Source organism: Lissotriton vulgaris, chromosome 5 (assembly GCF_964263255.1).
Source record: "Lissotriton vulgaris chromosome 5, aLisVul1.2, whole genome shotgun sequence".
Taxonomy (NCBI): Eukaryota; Metazoa; Chordata; class Amphibia; order Caudata; family Salamandridae; genus Lissotriton; species Lissotriton vulgaris.
In genome coordinates this window covers 143,816,058-143,833,683 of record NC_141693.1, presented here as the reverse complement: position 1 = coordinate 143,833,683, position 17,626 = coordinate 143,816,058, and the positions used below count along the sequence as shown (strand labels likewise).

The 17,626-nt window shown below is 47.0% G+C and overlaps 1 protein-coding gene across 6 annotated transcripts in view; it reads right to left on the bottom strand.

Moving 5' to 3' along the window:
• Positions 1 to 17,626, bottom strand: part of STRBP (spermatid perinuclear RNA binding protein) — a 518,214-nt gene that overhangs the window by 237,484 nt on the left and 263,104 nt on the right. For all 6 annotated transcript variants that reach the window (XM_086921075.1, XM_086921077.1, XM_086921076.1 and 3 more), the window contains one exon: positions 11,929 to 12,040. In XM_086921075.1, the coding sequence (XP_086777201.1) occupies positions 11,929 to 12,040 (112 nt within the window). The remainder of the gene's footprint in view (positions 1 to 11,928; positions 12,041 to 17,626) is intronic.

The following is a 17,626-nucleotide window of genomic DNA, read 5'->3' as shown; positions in this document are numbered from 1 at the left end:
GCAGTACCTGTCTTAGCTGTCAGCGGAACAAGATCAGTTGTACTACCGCACCTTGCTGGAAAAAAGGAGAACTGAGTTGTATCAATCGACCTGGTGAAACCACAATCAGGTGGCCAATAATAAGTAGTAGGCCCATGGACTCCCAAGAAATAGCAGAAGACCAAATCTTGCTAGAATCCAAGAGGTTCAAACTGAGAGACTAATCACATTTGACAAACCTACCAGATTAAAAAAGGACTATGCAACAAAGCCATGGAACTTGTGCCTCTTGAAACCCAAATTGCAACAGTTCAACAAGAGACACCAGTCTACAACGATGTAGCCTCGAACTATACAAATGTAACAAAAGACAATGCAAAGATCAATGGAAATCCGGAGGCAATCCCACCAATTGACAGAACTGTATCTGGCTACTTTATCAACTTTGATGACTTTTCCGATGATCCAAGTGAACATGGTGACAAGCCAGCAACAAAAACATTCAAAGACAAAATCACAGTACTCTTTCAACAACTCAGAGAAACATATCTAACTTCACAATGGATTAAAATATGTATTGTGTCTGGCGTACTTTTCCTCCTTCTATGGCTCATCTTGGTTTTAAGTTTGGGTAAATTTATTGATGGATAATATAGTACAATGGACACAGCAAGCCAGAACATCAACTTGGTCCTGAAACCACACAGGTGATCACACATCGAAAAAAGAGAACTGTCATCAGTGAACATCACAGCCATCCCTATACCTGGTGGTATAGCATGGGACAAAACGGACTATGAAATTCATGGCCCGGTTGAGCTTTTGAAATATCCACACCAATTTAACATTTCTTTAAGTGACTTTGTATCACCTAGTACTTTCTCTGATGATCGGGATTACGAAAATATTAATAATATGATGTCAGATTTAGAAATGTCAGCAACATTTACAGCACATGATTATTTACAGGGTTCGTCGAATTATGAGGAAATGTACTGTTTCAACCACTTTGGGCATCATTATCTGCATAAATCTGCAAATCCTAGAAATATTTTCAGTTATAATCAATGGGAACATTGTCCAAGCCCGCCAAAAGGCAGCTCATACAAAAATTACCATACTTCTCGGGGTTCAATGTCACTGATCCTGAAACATTCTATTTTAAAATGTTAAATAAGACAGGAGTGAAAAACATGTTGACAAACACTAAACTGATTTATTCTGAAAAATTTTATGAAAAAATGTCTATATTTGGTTTTGAATTTTGGAAAAACATTGAGACAAAAACCATCTGGGGTACAAAAGAATGGCAGGTACAAGGTGCAGAAGCATTGTTCAGAGCCTGCATGATCCCAGAACAAATAATGTTCCTGAATGACACAATTGAGCAAACAACCCGTCTTGATTTAGCCAAGATAAAAGATTTAAACAACCCGTCTATACCAAAGCCAATGCCCGATAGAAACACCACTACAGATGAGGGGTTGACGTGGCCTATATTTTAAACAAAACAGAACACTTCCTGATTGGAACAAATGGTTGATCTGGCCCACTGACACTAATAACTGTCATGATAGATTCCTGAACAAAATACAGGGGTTCAAACAGAACAGGCCAGACCCAAGATATTCCGAGAGACAACATCCAGGGATAGTTACAACATACAGTGTAGGAAAACTATGCCTCAAGTGGCTACAGAGATCCACACTTCCCGAAATTAAGCAACACTTAACTTTACTTAAAGACGGTGCTGACTTGCGAGATTTCGTACTGGAACCTCGCAAACAGCATCAAAAACGTTTCATATACAACAGTATATACGCAGCTTACAATGACGTTTGGAAATCAAATCAAATTGAAACTGCTGAAAAAATACGAGAAATTGATCGTATTAATTTGGAAAAAACACTTTCTGTAGTGGACAACGGGTTAACGACTCTGTCCTCCAGAATCTATTCACTAGACAGCATTGTATCATCTGCTATTGATATAATAGAACAGGATATGATAATGTTACAACATGGTCAGTCCCAATTGCGTTCTATTGTACAGCTAGGCTGGACGTTACAAAACCTACGTTCAGGTCACATGCCATGGCGTCTAATCAACATAACGTCAATATTTTCTATCTTTAATCTTACTGATAGACAAATCTCGTTGGCACAGAAAGGAGCAGACTAAACGGTGCTAAGCATTGAAAAACTTGAGAGATTTCCATTGACAATGTCAGAAAGACCTGTCATTGAATGGATAATACATGGCACCATTACAATCCCAAAAACAACTTTTCAGTTTCAATACTGACAAGAATATATACCAGCAGGCCTGTATGAAAGGTTGGGTAAAGGATACATAAAATCAACCTGGAATTTACCTTTTACACATAGATGTTGGAGTGGCGGAAAGAAAGAGGTATTTCTTAGTGGTACAAATTGTAAAACATCACTGAGCGGTACACTCCTATGCGAAGGTATAAACTTGCATGGATCTTGCAAAGGTTTATCAAACAACCTTTCAGGTCATCTGCACGGTACCCCGGCTACACAGATAGAGCCATTTTTCAGACATCTTTCCAACGGTAGCTACGTTATATTAAGTGACCACAGCTGTTGTGATGCCAGGAAAATCCAATCTCGTAAGCATTACCTCCAGGGTAATTTGTTGTATGCAAGTATTGTATCCAAATAGCAATCCAGACATGGAGGCGGCATTATGGTCTTCTGTGAATAGCTCTTCTATTCGAATTGATACTTTAAGCAGAATGAAGTCTATTCTTTTACAGACAACTGTGCCTTTAACCTCGTCCAAAGAGACGTATGACCTGCAAGCTGCAAGGACAGCGGCAGAGATACATACCCTATTACCAACAAACTGCCGGGTGCATTTCGTAGAAATGTTAAGCCAAATTTTAAACATGTCAGATACCAGTGGCATCGCACATGTATTTAAGACAATTTTTTCTGGACTGTTAGCACCCTTTGAAACAGTCCTGGGCATCTTGCTGAATTTTGTGCACTCTTTTCGGTGGCCTGCCTCTTATTTAAGGAATCGTAGCTGGAATTTTATTTTTGTTCCTTCTGCTCCGATATGGCAAGCCAAGTCACAGAAAAAAACTCAGGCTACGATGGAAAAAACGATCCTAGCAATATAATACCGACACCGTATCACTAAGGTCCACGGATTGGCCCGGCTAAGAGATCTGAATACTACCTGGTTTCTTTCATTCAGACCGATCTAGCAAAATTACATCTTACCTGTGCTTAGATGTCTGCTATGCGGAGAAGAATACGTGTTAGACGTCTGTCTTACACTACCATCAACAGTACCAATGGATGTTGACACTTTGCTTTGTCCGGTAAAGACTCACGCAACGTGTTGTCCCCAGCGGCTCCCGATTCTGATGACGGCATTCGTGGAGACTTCACCATTACAAATAGGTGGCAGTGAAGTATGAGATGAAAGCGGCAGCACACAGGTACAACCCTCTGTGAACATTGCTGATCTAGACACCCATGATGGCAATGCATCTCATATATGCACAATTTCAACTTTTTCAGAGTTGGCGCAACTTTCACCTACTGTGATAGACGCGTTTTTTGCTGGTCTATCTGAGGTAATGTTCTCTCCTAACAACAAGAATAACAATTGAAATAGCGAGCAGACAGCGTTCCCTGAACTCTGAATTCGGCCTTCACTTTTGATAAGCAACACTGCTGAAAACGATCGGAGCTATTTTTTCCCCTGAAAGAAAAATTATTTTCGCAACTTCCAAAATATTTACCTTTTTTTGGGCACAAGGTACTCTGCTTAAAGTAGAACTATTCTTAGAGAACAGAGCTTCTATTTCTAGAGACTGTGGAGATAATATTTTGAATCAGCCTCTAGCACACTTAATATCTTGTATAAATTTGTGATGAAATGGTCTCGACCTTCTCTTCTGTATTAAGAGCCATTTCATAAATGTAAGTTTTGCAATTCATTCAGCTGATAGTTATATTTATATTTGCATGATCTGAATGATACCACTGCTTAAATGCGTACAGTATAATACTCATTTTCGTGTATCTATAACATTTCAAATGCATTTAATGTATGTTTGAGTGGGCTGGAAAACACATGCATACCTATAGGTTTATATATTGCTTAGTATTTAGTAATGATGGACATTATACGTGGAGTGGGTGTTGTGATTGCATCTAGGACCCTAATTAAATATTCCCGATTTATGCCCTTATGTGGTTATAACAAATCATACCCTAATAAAGGCATATGAATCAAATCCATATTTAGTACTAGACAATGCAAAACAAATACGGCAAGGCTACTTCCTTAGACTCCTAGAGAGCCCAACGAGTTCTTTCAACAAACCAAACCTCCAGCAACCTGGGAATTCCTCATGCTTTTGTTTTGATTTGTCCTATAACTCCTGCGAGCACTAAAAGAACGGCCAGTTCTTAGTGACATCTTTTATTGACGTCTTATGTCCAACCTTAAGTCAAACACGGCACCTTCCAGGTATAAATATACCAGCGTTTGCCTTAAGCAACACACGGTGGTGTGGAGCAGAGCGGCTATCTACTTATCCGAAGCCCAGCTGATGCGAGTGCCGAAGGAAGCCGTTCCTCCCATTTGACGCACTGAGAAAGACGCTGTCTTTTTCTCCTGCCGAGAAAATCCAGCTCCAGTGTTTCCAGTCACCCTTGCGGGTTACTGGGAGATCCGAGTCCTGAGAGCCAGATACAAGACCTCCTTCATTCTAAAACCAAGGTACGGAGCTGATTAGATCTTAGAGAATTCATGAGTCAGATTCTTGGCAAAACTAACTTAACTTAAAAACTCCTTTACTCCTTCCCACATACTAGGCTTAGGTTAGGTACACTGGGGTAGGCGTATTTAGAAGCACCAGTTGAGTACCTTTAGTCAAACTTTTATCATTGTATGTAACTGTATTTATTTTATACCTTTTAAGTATCATATGGCTCAGAAACCATATCCATGCTTTTACAGTATTATTTCATAATACTCCTTTTACTGTACGCACTTTACTGTATAACAAGTATTGCAATTGTGGCAATTCATTTCTCTTGCATGAGAAAGAAGACTGCTCAATAAAATAACACCTTTTATTGAAAACGCCTGCCTTTCTATTTCTCTGCACTCTGGTGAAACTAAGTATGCACGACCGACTGAGTGAAATAGCTATCTATTGTTTTCACACGACTCTGGAGATATACTCCTTATTCTGGGGAAGCAAAGTTGTCATGTTTATGCGGTTGTCAGAAGCTGAATCCCTTCTTGTCTAATCAGGGAAGTTCACTCCTCCCTATTCATTCGAGAAAGTGTCTAGTGACCTCTGAGCTAGCTGGCAAACCTAAATTAAGTCTAACATATTCAATAGAGACCTGGTCGACCTCAGTCCTACGTCTAAACTGTTGTTTATGTTATTCCAATGCGCAAAGCCTATTGGGAAAATAGGAACTACACTACAATATGTCAAGACAAGGTTTAAGTCCCATTGAGGCATTGTGAACGGCACGGGAGGAAACATGTGCATAATGCCTTTCAGGAAACGGTTAACAACCGGGGACTTAAAAAGAGAAGGCTGATCAGGAAGCCGCAGAAAGGCGGAAATGGCAGAAAGATAACCCTTGATAGTGCCCAGAGCAGAGCCCTTCTGGGCCAAGGAAAGAAGGAACGGAAGAACCTCGGAAAGAGGGGCAGAAAGGGGATCCACAGACTTATCTGTGCACCATGCCACAAACTTGTTCCACCTGCAGGCGTATACAGTATTCGTGGAGGGACGCCTGGCTGCCAGAATGACATCACAGACTTCGGAAGGATGATAGAAAACGGTCAACTGTTGCCTCTCTATCTCCACACATGGAGGTGGAGGCTGGACAGGTTCGGGTGAAGGACCGTCCCCTGCTGCTGCGACAGAAGATCCTCACGACGAGGCAGTCGGATCGGGGGATCGATCTTCATATTGAGTAGCTCGGGATACCAGCATCTTCGTGCCCAATCGGGAGCCATAAGAATGACCTGGGCCTGGTCACGCCGGATCTTCTTCAGCACTCCGGGCAAAAGTGGTATAGGCGGTAAGGTGTACAACAGAACCCAGTTCCACTCGCGACGAAAAGCGTCGCCGAGCGAATGCCGCCTTGGAAATTCCAACGTGCAGAACTGATGACATTGCGCGTTCTCTTCGGTGGCGAATAGACCTATCCAAGGCTCTCCCCACTGCAGAAAGAGACTTTGTGCCAGGTCAGAGTTCAGATGCCATTCATGATCCATCATGCACCGGCGGCTGAGTTCGTCCGCCCTGGGGTTCAGAGAACCTGCCAGGTGTTGAACCACCAAGGTAATGCCTTGATGTTCCAGCCATGTCCAGAGGAGCAGAGCCTCCTCATATAGGGTCTACAACCCTACCCCGCCCTGTTTGTTGCAGTACCACATGGCGATGGTGTTGTCGGTGAACACCTGCACTACACTTCCCTGGACAGAGGGAAGGAATGCTTTCAGTGCAAGTCGGATCGCCCGAAGCTCCAAAAGGTTGATATGGAACCGGGACTCTGCCGGAGACCAGAGGCCTCTGATCTCCGCTTCTCCCAAGTGGCCTCCCCATCCCAGGAGGGACCCATCCGTCACCACTGTGTGCTCCGGTTGGGGAAGGGAGAGAGATCTGCCATTGACCCAATTGCGATTCGTGAGCCACCACTGCAAGTGCCGTGCAGTGCCCTTCGTGATCTGGACGTGATCAGACAGATTCCCCTGAGGCTGTGCTCACTGCAACTTCAGGTCCCACTGCAGAGCCCGCATATGCCATCTGGCATGTTGTACCAGCAGGATGCAGGAGGCCATCAGGCCCAGGAGCCAGAGGGTCATCCTGACTGAAACCCGGGATAGAGGCTGAAAGATCGGAATCATCGCTTGAATATCCCGGACTCGCTGTTCGGGAGGATAGACCCGAAACTGTGTCGAATCCAGAACCGCTGCGATGAAGGGGAGGTATTGTGAGGAACTCTGTGCGACTTCGGCACATTGATGGAAAACCCCAGCAAGTGCAGGAGGTCGGCCGTAGTCTGAAGGTGGGTGACGACTGACTGGGGCGAGCCCACCTTCAACAACCAGTCGTGGAGGTAGGGGAAGACTGACACCCTCGACCTGCGCAGATGAGCTGCGACCACCACCATCACTTTCGTGAACACCCGAGGGGCACTGGTAAGGCCGAAGGGGAGCACGGCAAACTGAAAATGCTCTTGGCCTACCGTGAACCACAGGTAACGCCGGTGGGCCGGCAGGACGGGAATGTGAAAATATGCGTCCTGCAAGTCCAACGCTACCATCCAGTCTCCAGGGTCGAGGGCAGTCAAGACCTGAGCCAGAGTCAACATCTTGAACTTCTTCTTCCGGAGGAAGCGATTGACGTTCCAGAGGTCCAAGATGGGGCGCAAACCCAGTTTGTCCTTCTTGGGCACCAGAAAGTAATGGGAATAACAACCACGTCCTACTTCCAGCCCAGGAACGCGCTTGATGGCCCCTTTGGCCAAGAGGGCCGTGACTTCCTGTTGGAGAAGTGCAAAGTGATACACGACATGCAGTTGAACTGACGTGGCGTGGGGGGGTAGACTCGAAGGGGAGGGAGTAGCTCCTCCGGACGAGCTGCAACACCCACTTGTTAGAAGTGACAGAACGCCAATGAGGAAGTTGATGGCGAATCCTGCCACCCACTGGTGTGGGGTGCGACCCGAAGCTCAGACTAGGAAGGCTTTGAGGTAGACGTCGCGGGGTGGAGGTGGACTGAACCTCACGTCGCCCCCGGAGCCACCTCGGCGGCCGCCGCGCCCACAGGCACCCTGAGCCTGGTTCTGCGCTGGCTTTTGACTGAATGAACGGCCAGGGGTGCCTCTGACATGGTCACGAAAGGAATGAAACGCGGACGTGGCCGGGCGCGTGGTGGAAAGGCCCAAGGACTTGGCTGTAGCTCGAGAGTCCTTAAAACGCTCCAGTGTCGTGTTGGGCTTATCACCAAACAGGCAAATGCCGTCAAAAGGCATGTCTATGAGCGAACTCTGAAGGTCCAGGGAGAACCCATGGGACCTCAGCCAGGCGTGGCGCCAAAGCGCCATGGTCGTGGAAATTGCCCTACCGAGGGAGTCCGCAGTGTCCAAGCCACAACGAATGGCGAATCTAGCAACGTCCTTACCCTCAGGCACAGCCCGAGACAGCACAGTCTGGACCTCCTCCGGGCACCGAGGAAACACCTCAGCCACGGAATCCCACACCACGTGGGAATAGTGGCCTAAAAGGCACGTGGTGTTCCCTGACCGCAGTCCTAAGCTGGCTGAAGAGAGCAACCACTTGCCAAACTGCTCCAATCTCTTAAGAGTCCTCATCCGGCGGAGCCAAAATACTAAACAAGAAATACAAATATAATAAAGTTGTCAGTACTAAAGCAGGTGTTTGCATATATAAATAGAAACGCTTAAGTCTACGCGAGTACAACAAAGCAGGGAAATCGCTAGCCTCATACCTCAAAATACAAAAACATGCCATTAATGATGAAAGAAGTCTTATACAAAATCTTAGAAATTTAAAAATGCATGACTTATGCCACGGACAACCGTCAGAATCTGAATATGTAAACAATATCTTGGATGTTTGAAAATGTACGACTAATACCATGTATCGACCACGTGGATGATACTCATGTTAATGCAGCCATTCTGTATTTTGGTTCACTTTTCTTGTAAAATTACCTACAAAAAATTATTTGAAATGAAAAAAAAAGTTCTTTTACAGTGTACTGCTTCCCACAGCAGGCTTCCCGGTGCGGAGAGAACAAGGTGAGGACACATGAGGACTTTTACACTGCTTAGATGAAAATATAAGTTTTCCGGTCACCATTACCTCTGTTTTGTCCAGGTTTAACTTAAGGCAACTAGTAGCCTTCCAATTGGTTACCTGTTCCAGAAAGGAATTTAATCTGACAAAGGCTGACTGAGTATTGGGTGACAACGAGACGATGATCTGGGAATCATCCGTGTGAGAACCAATTGGGAAACCTAGGTAATAAATGATATGATAGAGGACCGGACGTACAAATTAAACAGTTTAGTGCTCAACGAGGATCCCTGCACTGCGCACATCAGATGGTGTATCTCTGACAAAAGCTGGGCAGGATATGCTGCAGCTCCGGGAAAGTCTGAGAAGCATGGAGCAGACCCTGACTCAGGAGACCTGGAGTACTGACGCTCCTGCGCCTTTGTCAGAAGACTTCCATAAGCACAGCGAAGTCAAAGACCTCTTGAACATCTTTGACTTCTTATGTTTGTGGGAATTACCCGATGACTTTGAGCAGGACAATCATCAGGTGCAGTTCTGCAAACACTCTGGGGACTTTCCACACCGCTGGGATCTTTAGTTGCAGGGTCGTCCGACATCAGGTAGCGAGGAGCTTGAGGGATTACTTCCTCATGCCTTGGATGTATAACTCAGCAGTCCTCGCTAGTCTCTAAGTCATGGTTCCACTTTAAGCACCACAAATAAATCAAGTGTGGCTCGGTCATAGACAGGTACCACAATGATTTGAAACCAGTCGATTTCTTTGGCAACATCCTACCACACCAGGAGAGAACATTTCCTTCTTTGTTCACATAATGCATACTGGTGGTATTGTCCTGTGGATCAGCACTGACGAGCATCTTGTCCTTGGCAAGAATGCTTGAAGACGTAACAACTTAATAAGAATGTTAATACTCTGGTGTACAGATTGCTGGCTTCTGTCCACCAAAGTAGAGCGGTTGCCATGTTTGGATTGATCTGGACTAGGATGGTGAATGATCCTTGCATTTGAATGCATTGGTTATCCAATTCTTACTGTAATACATTCTTAGTAGGGAAAAAGGTACCAGTGAAATGGCAGAGGAGATCCTCCCTAGAAGCATTTTGAACAGGCGTACCGAAACAAACTTTTTCAGTAGCCTTTGCACGAGTAGGAGGAGTCTTTTTTGCTTTTCCTTTGATAAGAATGCTTGGACTTGGATTGTATCCAAAACTGCTCCCAGGAACGTTATTCTGGTTGATGGATGTATCAATGATATTTGATGATTACCAGTAAGACTTAAGTTGTCTAACAATGCCACACAAGCTGCTGTAGCATAACGCTTCATGAGCAGTCTGTGCTTCTATCATACAATTGTTGATGTATAGGAATACCTGGAAGACGTTCTGTGGTAGGCAAGGTGCCACTGGGGCTAAACATTTTGCAATAATGCAGGGGCTGATTTGATAGTTACTGGCTACCCTGAATCTCAGGAATTTGGGATGTTTTGGATGAATGAGGACATGAAAGTAAGCATTCTGTTGATTGAAGGCTGACATGTAATCTCCATGATTGAGGAGCTGCAGGATGTCTTGAAGGGTTAAGATGTGAAAGGATTGTTTCCTAAGGGATTTGTTTAGTTTCCGTAGTTCTAAAATGGGTTGCCATTCCAGTTTTAGTTTTCATTTAAAAGAAAAGGGAATAGAAATTCTTTTTTTTAGGGCCTCGCCTACGAGAGACCATCTACAGGACCTTGTGAACTATGCAAGATCTACAGAGGACATGCCATTCACAAAGATGTAATTGGAGAGAATCGATTATAGTCAGAAAACAGGCTGCATTCTCAAAGAAGCTTGATGGACAATTGGAGATTTGACCTATTATACTGCTTGAAGAATAACATGAGGGGAGGATGCTAATTCCTCCCACAAAGCCACTTTCCAGGCAGCTTAAAGCGGAAAATGTGATCCCTGCTAAAGTGACACATGTACAGTCTTCAGGCGTGTTTTAGTATGCCTTCTTAACGTTACTGTTGGACTCCTAGCTTGATGACTGGCAATGATACAAACATGTGAATGTATGCAAGAACCAATACTGGAGAAAAGAAAAGACTGCTGCAACAAATGATGGACGGAATGCTGAATAAATCAAACATTCACCCAAGTCATGAGATCTGAGTTAAATCCATTGTTATGTTGCTCACAACGCCACCTCAGTTTGGACCCAGCCATATGCAAATCAGTCTCGACCCTTTCTCCTCATGGGAACAGTCCAGTCCGAAATGCCAAGTCGGGTCCTCCTTGGACCGTAAACAAGCTTCCTGGAACTGGTTTTGGGGTATCACCCCTCATCGGCCAGGCTAGCTCGAATCCTTTTGAAGAAAAATAAGACAACTTAAGGAAACTGAGCAGAGCAGAAGGGAGATCATTGGTGATACTGATAGCACCAACTTATCCATTCCCATATTTCCTTCCACGTTTGTCCTTGTTGCAGTTGATAATCTTTTGAAACCTTTTTTTTAATTAAAAACAACGAAGGGCAGGAAAAGCTCATCAGTCCTAAAGCAAGCAGTGACACTCACAGGCGCAGCATTTCCACCAGCTTAAGTTGCCGAGCGGACCCATATTATTTCTGGACACAAATTTTGAAAAACTGAGTCTCAAGTTTCCTATACGATGATCTACCACTCAATACCATTCCTACATACTTAAATCAATCTGCCTGTTCAATCTCAGTCAGAAGATGAATAATTTGGATGGTCAATGAGGCAAACAAAGAACAGAGTCTAAGGAAAGAAATGTGCAGAGCCTGTTGATTTCCAGACTCATGCTCTTTAAACTGCTTGAACAGTTTAACAATCAGCTCATAACAAGAACGTCTGTATTAAAAGTCTCAACAATTCTATAGAAACACTGTTGTGTCCACAGATCATTCCTTGGTAGCAGATAAAAAAGTGAAAGAAGGCTGGCTCTTCCATAAACAAGTTATGCGCCCGTGCTAACGATAGCTATAAGGGTAAAAAACTTTATTCGTTTGGAAGGCTCAAATGCTGCAGAAATAGACTACTCTGTACATTGAAATTACAACCAATCTCAATCTCACTTGTAAAATGAACAAATTATGCTTACCTTCTCTCTCTGTGCCAGACCAAGAATATCTGTGAAAGGGTTTATGTGATGGGAGTGGATCCATCTGAAGCACTTTGTATATCTGACCAAATGCCAATAACCGCAGTGCATGCTAAACATAAGAAAAGAATGTAGAGGAAATGTTTCAGATTACATTTTGTAAGTGAAGTAGGATTTATATTAACATTTTTTCAAGTGTGCTGACTAGCTGAACACAAATTATGGCATTTATGATAACTACAATAGTCATATCATTCACAATGCACCTCACACAATTTAAAGGAGATTTTAAAATTAAGTGGAAGTAAGGTAAATAAAGAACTAATGGAATAAAGGAATATAATGTTAGAACACACTAATAAAAAATACACACACGAATCATATGCAAATAACAATCTTTTTATATTTTAGGCATAGGTATTAAACAGAGACCATCTGTCGTCTAAAACATCTAAAACCTTATGACTAGGAAAACTCACTTTTTCTTTAGAAGTGAATAAGTCCTACTGGTAATTTACTTGTTTATAATTGGCTATTTTTTCTTATATTTGAGAATTTTCTCCATTGCATATTCTAACTCTCTTCAACCCAACAACATACTGACATGTACATGCAATGACCCAGGAATAAAATTTGACTCAAACAAGAAAGCTAGACTTCGGGTAACAGGGTCAGACTGGGAACGAAAAAGCACAACTGGCAAAATAGTTCTTCTCAGTCTCACACTGAACTGAGAGAGAAAATAAGCCTGAGCTATTCAAGACGAAATTGGGCCTTGAGAACTTACATGGAAAACGTTTGTGAAAATAAAAGACAAAATAAACATTGTGACAATTTTTCAAATATACGGACTATAAATGCATAGGTTTTACAGGCATGTTTGAAGGGGAACTAATGGAGTACATCAAAGTCTGCGACAGTAACAAGCGCAAGATAAGATTACTGTTACTTCAGCTCAATTGATCTTAGTCAACAGTCACCTTCATATTATCAAATTGTTGTTAAGATGGCACTTAGCGTATTGACTGGAAGAACAAGTTACTGACCTTCGTTAACGATAAATCTGTAAGAAACAGTAGTTAGTGTTAGATTCCTTACCTTAGAATATCCCCAGGCGTCAGACTGGATCCGGAAAGTTTTGCGTAGCAGTACCCCTGCGCGTCGGTAGGCGTCGTCTGCCGCTCCGCTTCCGTCGTCGCCGCCGGGATGATGTCGGAGTACTTAAGCACCGCCCTCGCGCGCGGACGTCAGTTTTTATACACAGCTTTTCTGTGCCAGGAACGCAGACCCATGATAAAAACCGACACTGGTGCCATGAAACTAGGGCCCTCAAAGGGGGGGAACCTTAACCCTAGATATCGGATCGCAGAACGGGGAGGAGGGCTGGGGCAGTTAGGAATCAAACACTAACTACTGTTTCTTACAGATATACCGTTACCGAAGGTAAGTAACTTGTGCATCTGAAAGAAACAGGTTAGCGTTAGATTCCTTACCTTAGAATAGATACCCCAGCAATACCAACCTCGGTGGTGGGTCTGCGAAAATCCAGAAAGTCCCGGAGAACAGAACGGCCGAAAAAGCCGCCTCTCCGGACTTGGCTGACCAGGCAGCAGTGTCTAGCGAACGTGTGCAGCGAGGCCCACGTAGCTGCCTGACAGATGTCCTGCAAGGGGATCCCCGACCCAGGACAGTAGTAGCCGTCATGGCAAGAGTGGAATGGGCCCTCAGCCCAACAAGAGGCTCCTTTTTAGCCAAATAGTAGCATACCTTGATGCACAACACAACCCATCGAGAGATGGTCCGTCTGTGCACCACCTGTCCCTTCTTAGCGTCCACGTAACCAACAAAGAGTTGGTCGTCCACCCGGAACTGGCCTGTGCGGTCCAGATAGAATGAGAGCGCACGTTTTGGGTCCAGACGGTGGAGCCTCTCATCCTCTTTCGAGGGATGCGGAGGCGGAAAGAAGGTCGGCAAGTTGATGGACTGCCCGATGTGGAAGGCTGTGACTACCTTGGGCAGGAAAGAGGGACACGTTCTCAAGACAACTTTGTCCGAATGGACAGAAAGGAAAGGAGGTTTGGAAGAAAGAGCCTGGAGCTCACTCACTCTCCTGGCTGAGGTGATGGCAACCAGGAAGGCAGTCTTAAGAGTGAGAAGACTAAGAGGGCAATTGTGAAGTCGCTTGAAAGGAGAGCACATCAAATAAGTAAGAACAAGATTCAAGTCCCACTGAGGCATCACGAAAGGAACAGGAGGAAACATGTGAGTGATGCCCTTCAAGAATCTATTCACAACAGGAGACTTGAAAAGAGAAGGATGATCGGGTAGCCTTAAAAAGGCTGAAATAGCAGAGAGGTAGCCCTTGATAGTGCCCAGAGCAGAGCCCTGCTGGGCAAGAGAAAAAAGAAAGAGGAGAACCCCTGAAAGGGGGGCAGAAATGGTGCACAGCAAAGGCTGTGGATCCCCTATCACAAATTTGTTCCACCTGCAGGCGTATACTGATTTGATTTCGTGGAAGGACGCCTGGCTGCCAGAATCACATCACAGACCTCAGGAGGCAAGTCAAATGGCCTCAACTGCCACCGCTCAATCTCCGCGCACGGAGGTGGAGGCTCGACAGGTTCGGATGGAGGACTGTCCCCTGCTGCGACAGAAGGTCCTCCTGAAGAGGCAGACTAATCAGGGGATCGACTGACATGCTGAGTAGCTCGGGATACCAGTATCCACAAGGATGAATTGGGCCCGGTCGCGCCTGATCTTCCTCAGCACTCTGGGCAGAAGTGCTATAGGCGGAAAGGCGTACAATAGACTGCAGCTCCACTCACGATGAAAAGCGTAGCCAAGCGAGTACCGCCTTGGAAATTGCAAAGCGCAGACCTGATGACATTGCGCGTTCTCTTCGGTGGCAAATAGATCTAACCAAGCCTCTCCCCACTGCTGAAAGAGACCTTGCACCACGTCAGAGTTCAGACGCCATTCGTGAGAATCATGCACAGAAGGCTGAGTTCGTCCACCCTGGCGTTCAAGGAACCTGTCAGGTGTTGAACCACCAGGGTCATGCCCTTATGTTACAGCCATTACCAGAGGCGCGGAGCCTCCTGACACAGGGTCAACGACCCCACCCCGCCCTGTTTGTTGGAGTACCACATGACGGCGGTGTTGTCCATGAACACCTGCACTACACTCCCCCGGAAAGAGGGGAGGAAGGCTTTCAGTGCAAGCCGGATCGCCCGTAACTCCAGATGGTTGATGTGGAGCCGGGACTCCGCCGGAGACAGAGGACTCTGATTTCCACCTCTCCAATGTGGCCCCCTAGCCCAGGAGGGATGCATCCGTCACGACCACGTGCTCCGGTTGGGGTAGGGAGAGAGATCTGCAGCTGACCCAATCGCGGTCCGTGACCCACCACTGCAACTGTCTTGCAGTGCCCTCCGAGATCAGCACGTGGTCGGACAGGTTGCCCTGATGCTGGACCCACTGAAACTTCAGGCCCCACTGCAGAGCCTGCATCCGCCACCGGGCGTGACGCACCAGAAAGATGCATGAGGCCATCAGCCCCAGAAGCCGCAGCGTCAACCTGACCGAAACCCGGGATAAAGGCTGAAAGATCGGAATCAGAGCCTGAATATCCCCGCTGTTCGGGAGGATAAATCCAAAACCGCGCCGAGTCCAGAACCGCTCTGATGAAGAGGAGCTTCTGAGAGGGACACAGGTGTGACTTCAGCACATTGATGGAGAACCCCAGCAGGTGCAGGAGGTCGGCTTTAGTCTGGAGGTGGTTGACAACTGTCTGGGGCGAGCCAGCCTTCAACAACCAGTCGTTGAGATAGGGGAAGACTGGCACCCCTAATCTGTGCAGATAAGCTGCGACCACCGCCATCACTTTCGTGAACACCCGAGGGGCGCTGGTAAGGCCGAAGGGGAGCACGGTGAACTGAAATTGCTCGTGGCCTACCGTGAACCGCAGGTAGCGCTGGTGGGCCGGCGGGACGGGGATGTGAAAATATGCGTCCTGCAAGTCCAACGCCACCATCCAGTCTCAAGGGTCTAGGGCAGCTACGACCTGAGCCAAAGTCAGTATCTTGAACTTCTCCTTCCGGAGGACGCCGTTGACGTTCCGCAGGTCCAAGATAGGGCGTAGGCCCCCTTTGCCCTTCTTGGGAACCAGAAAGTAGTGGGAGTAACAACCACACCCTACTTCTGGCCCAGGAACGCGCTCGATGGCCCCATTGGCCAAGAGGGCTGTAACTTCTTCTTGCAGAAGTTGCAAGTGATCTCCCGACATGCGGTGGTACTGCAGTGGCATGGCTGGAAGGGTCGCCTCGAAGGGGAGTAGCCCCTTCAGACGATTTGCAGCACCCACCTGTTCGATGTGATGGTGCGCCAGTGGAGGAGGTGATGGCGAACCTTACCCCCCACTGGCGTCAAATGGGCCTGAAAGCTTGGACTAGGAGGTTTTTGAGGCGGATGCTACGGGGTGGATGTGGACAGGCCTCGCCGCTGTCCCATGGCACCGCCACAGTGGTTACCACGTCCGCCGCGGCGCTGGATGTTAGTCTGCGGCCCATGGGTGGCAGAACGTGAGGGGGCACCCCTTCCTTGGCCATGAAGGGAGAGGAAGGCAGAAGTTTGCTGGTGCTGGCCCGAAAGGCCCAAGGACTTGGCCGTAGCCCTGGAGTCCTTGAAACGCTCAAGCGCACTGTCTGCCTTGTCGCCAAAGAGGCGACGGCCATCAAACGGCATGTCCATGAGGGAATTTTGGACATCAGCCGAAAAGTTGGCAGACCTCAGCCAGGCATGGTGGCGAACCGCCACCGTCGTGGAAATCGCCCTGACCAGCGAGTCTGTGGTATCCAGTCCACATCGGATAGAGTACTGTGCTGCATCTCGCAAGGGCTTGAGCGAGTTTGACCCGGGCCTCAGGTGGAGAAGTCGGGATTGCGGTCTGGGAGTTAGAGGCCTGGATAACCAGGCTCTCGGGATGGGTGGACAGGAAGCTAGGGTCGCCTGGGGCCGGGCGGTGGCGCCTGGCCACCTTCCGATCTACAGGGGGACCTGTAGCAGACCTGGACCAAGTGTCCAACAGAAAGTCAGTAAGGGCCTCATTAAACGGCAGTGGAGGCTCCGAAGAGCTTGCCTGCGGTTTAAGGACCTCGGTGAGGAGGTTAGTCCTCACGGCCGCGACGGGGAGCTCAACACCCAAGGTCTTGGCCACCCTCGTCAGCACCACGCTGTAAGCAGCCCCCTCCTCCATAGCCACGGTAGGAGGGGAGACAAAGCCAGTGTCGGGCGAAGTGTCCAAACCACTGGCCTCCCCTAGATTCACTGCCTAGTCCTGATACGACTGGCACTCTCGTGCCAGAGGGTCCTCAGACCCCTCCCAATCCTCCTCGTCTCCCATCTCGTGATAGTCACATGCAAAAGATGGGGCCGGATCATAGAAGAATTGCTCTTCTCTCTGCATCGAATGCGGCGTCGAGCGTTGCCGGTTCGACGCCGGATCCGGACCAAGGGAGGGACCGGGGACGACGTCGTCCGGGGACGACACACTGGGGGTCGGCGCGGGCGGAGGGGTCCTAAGGTCGACCAGCGGCGACCTGGATCTGGTGGGGCCCTGCGGCGTCTGAACCAGAGTCGTTGACTGTGCCGGGACCGGAGTCGTTGACGGCGCCAGGGCCGAAGCACCTGGCCCGCTTGG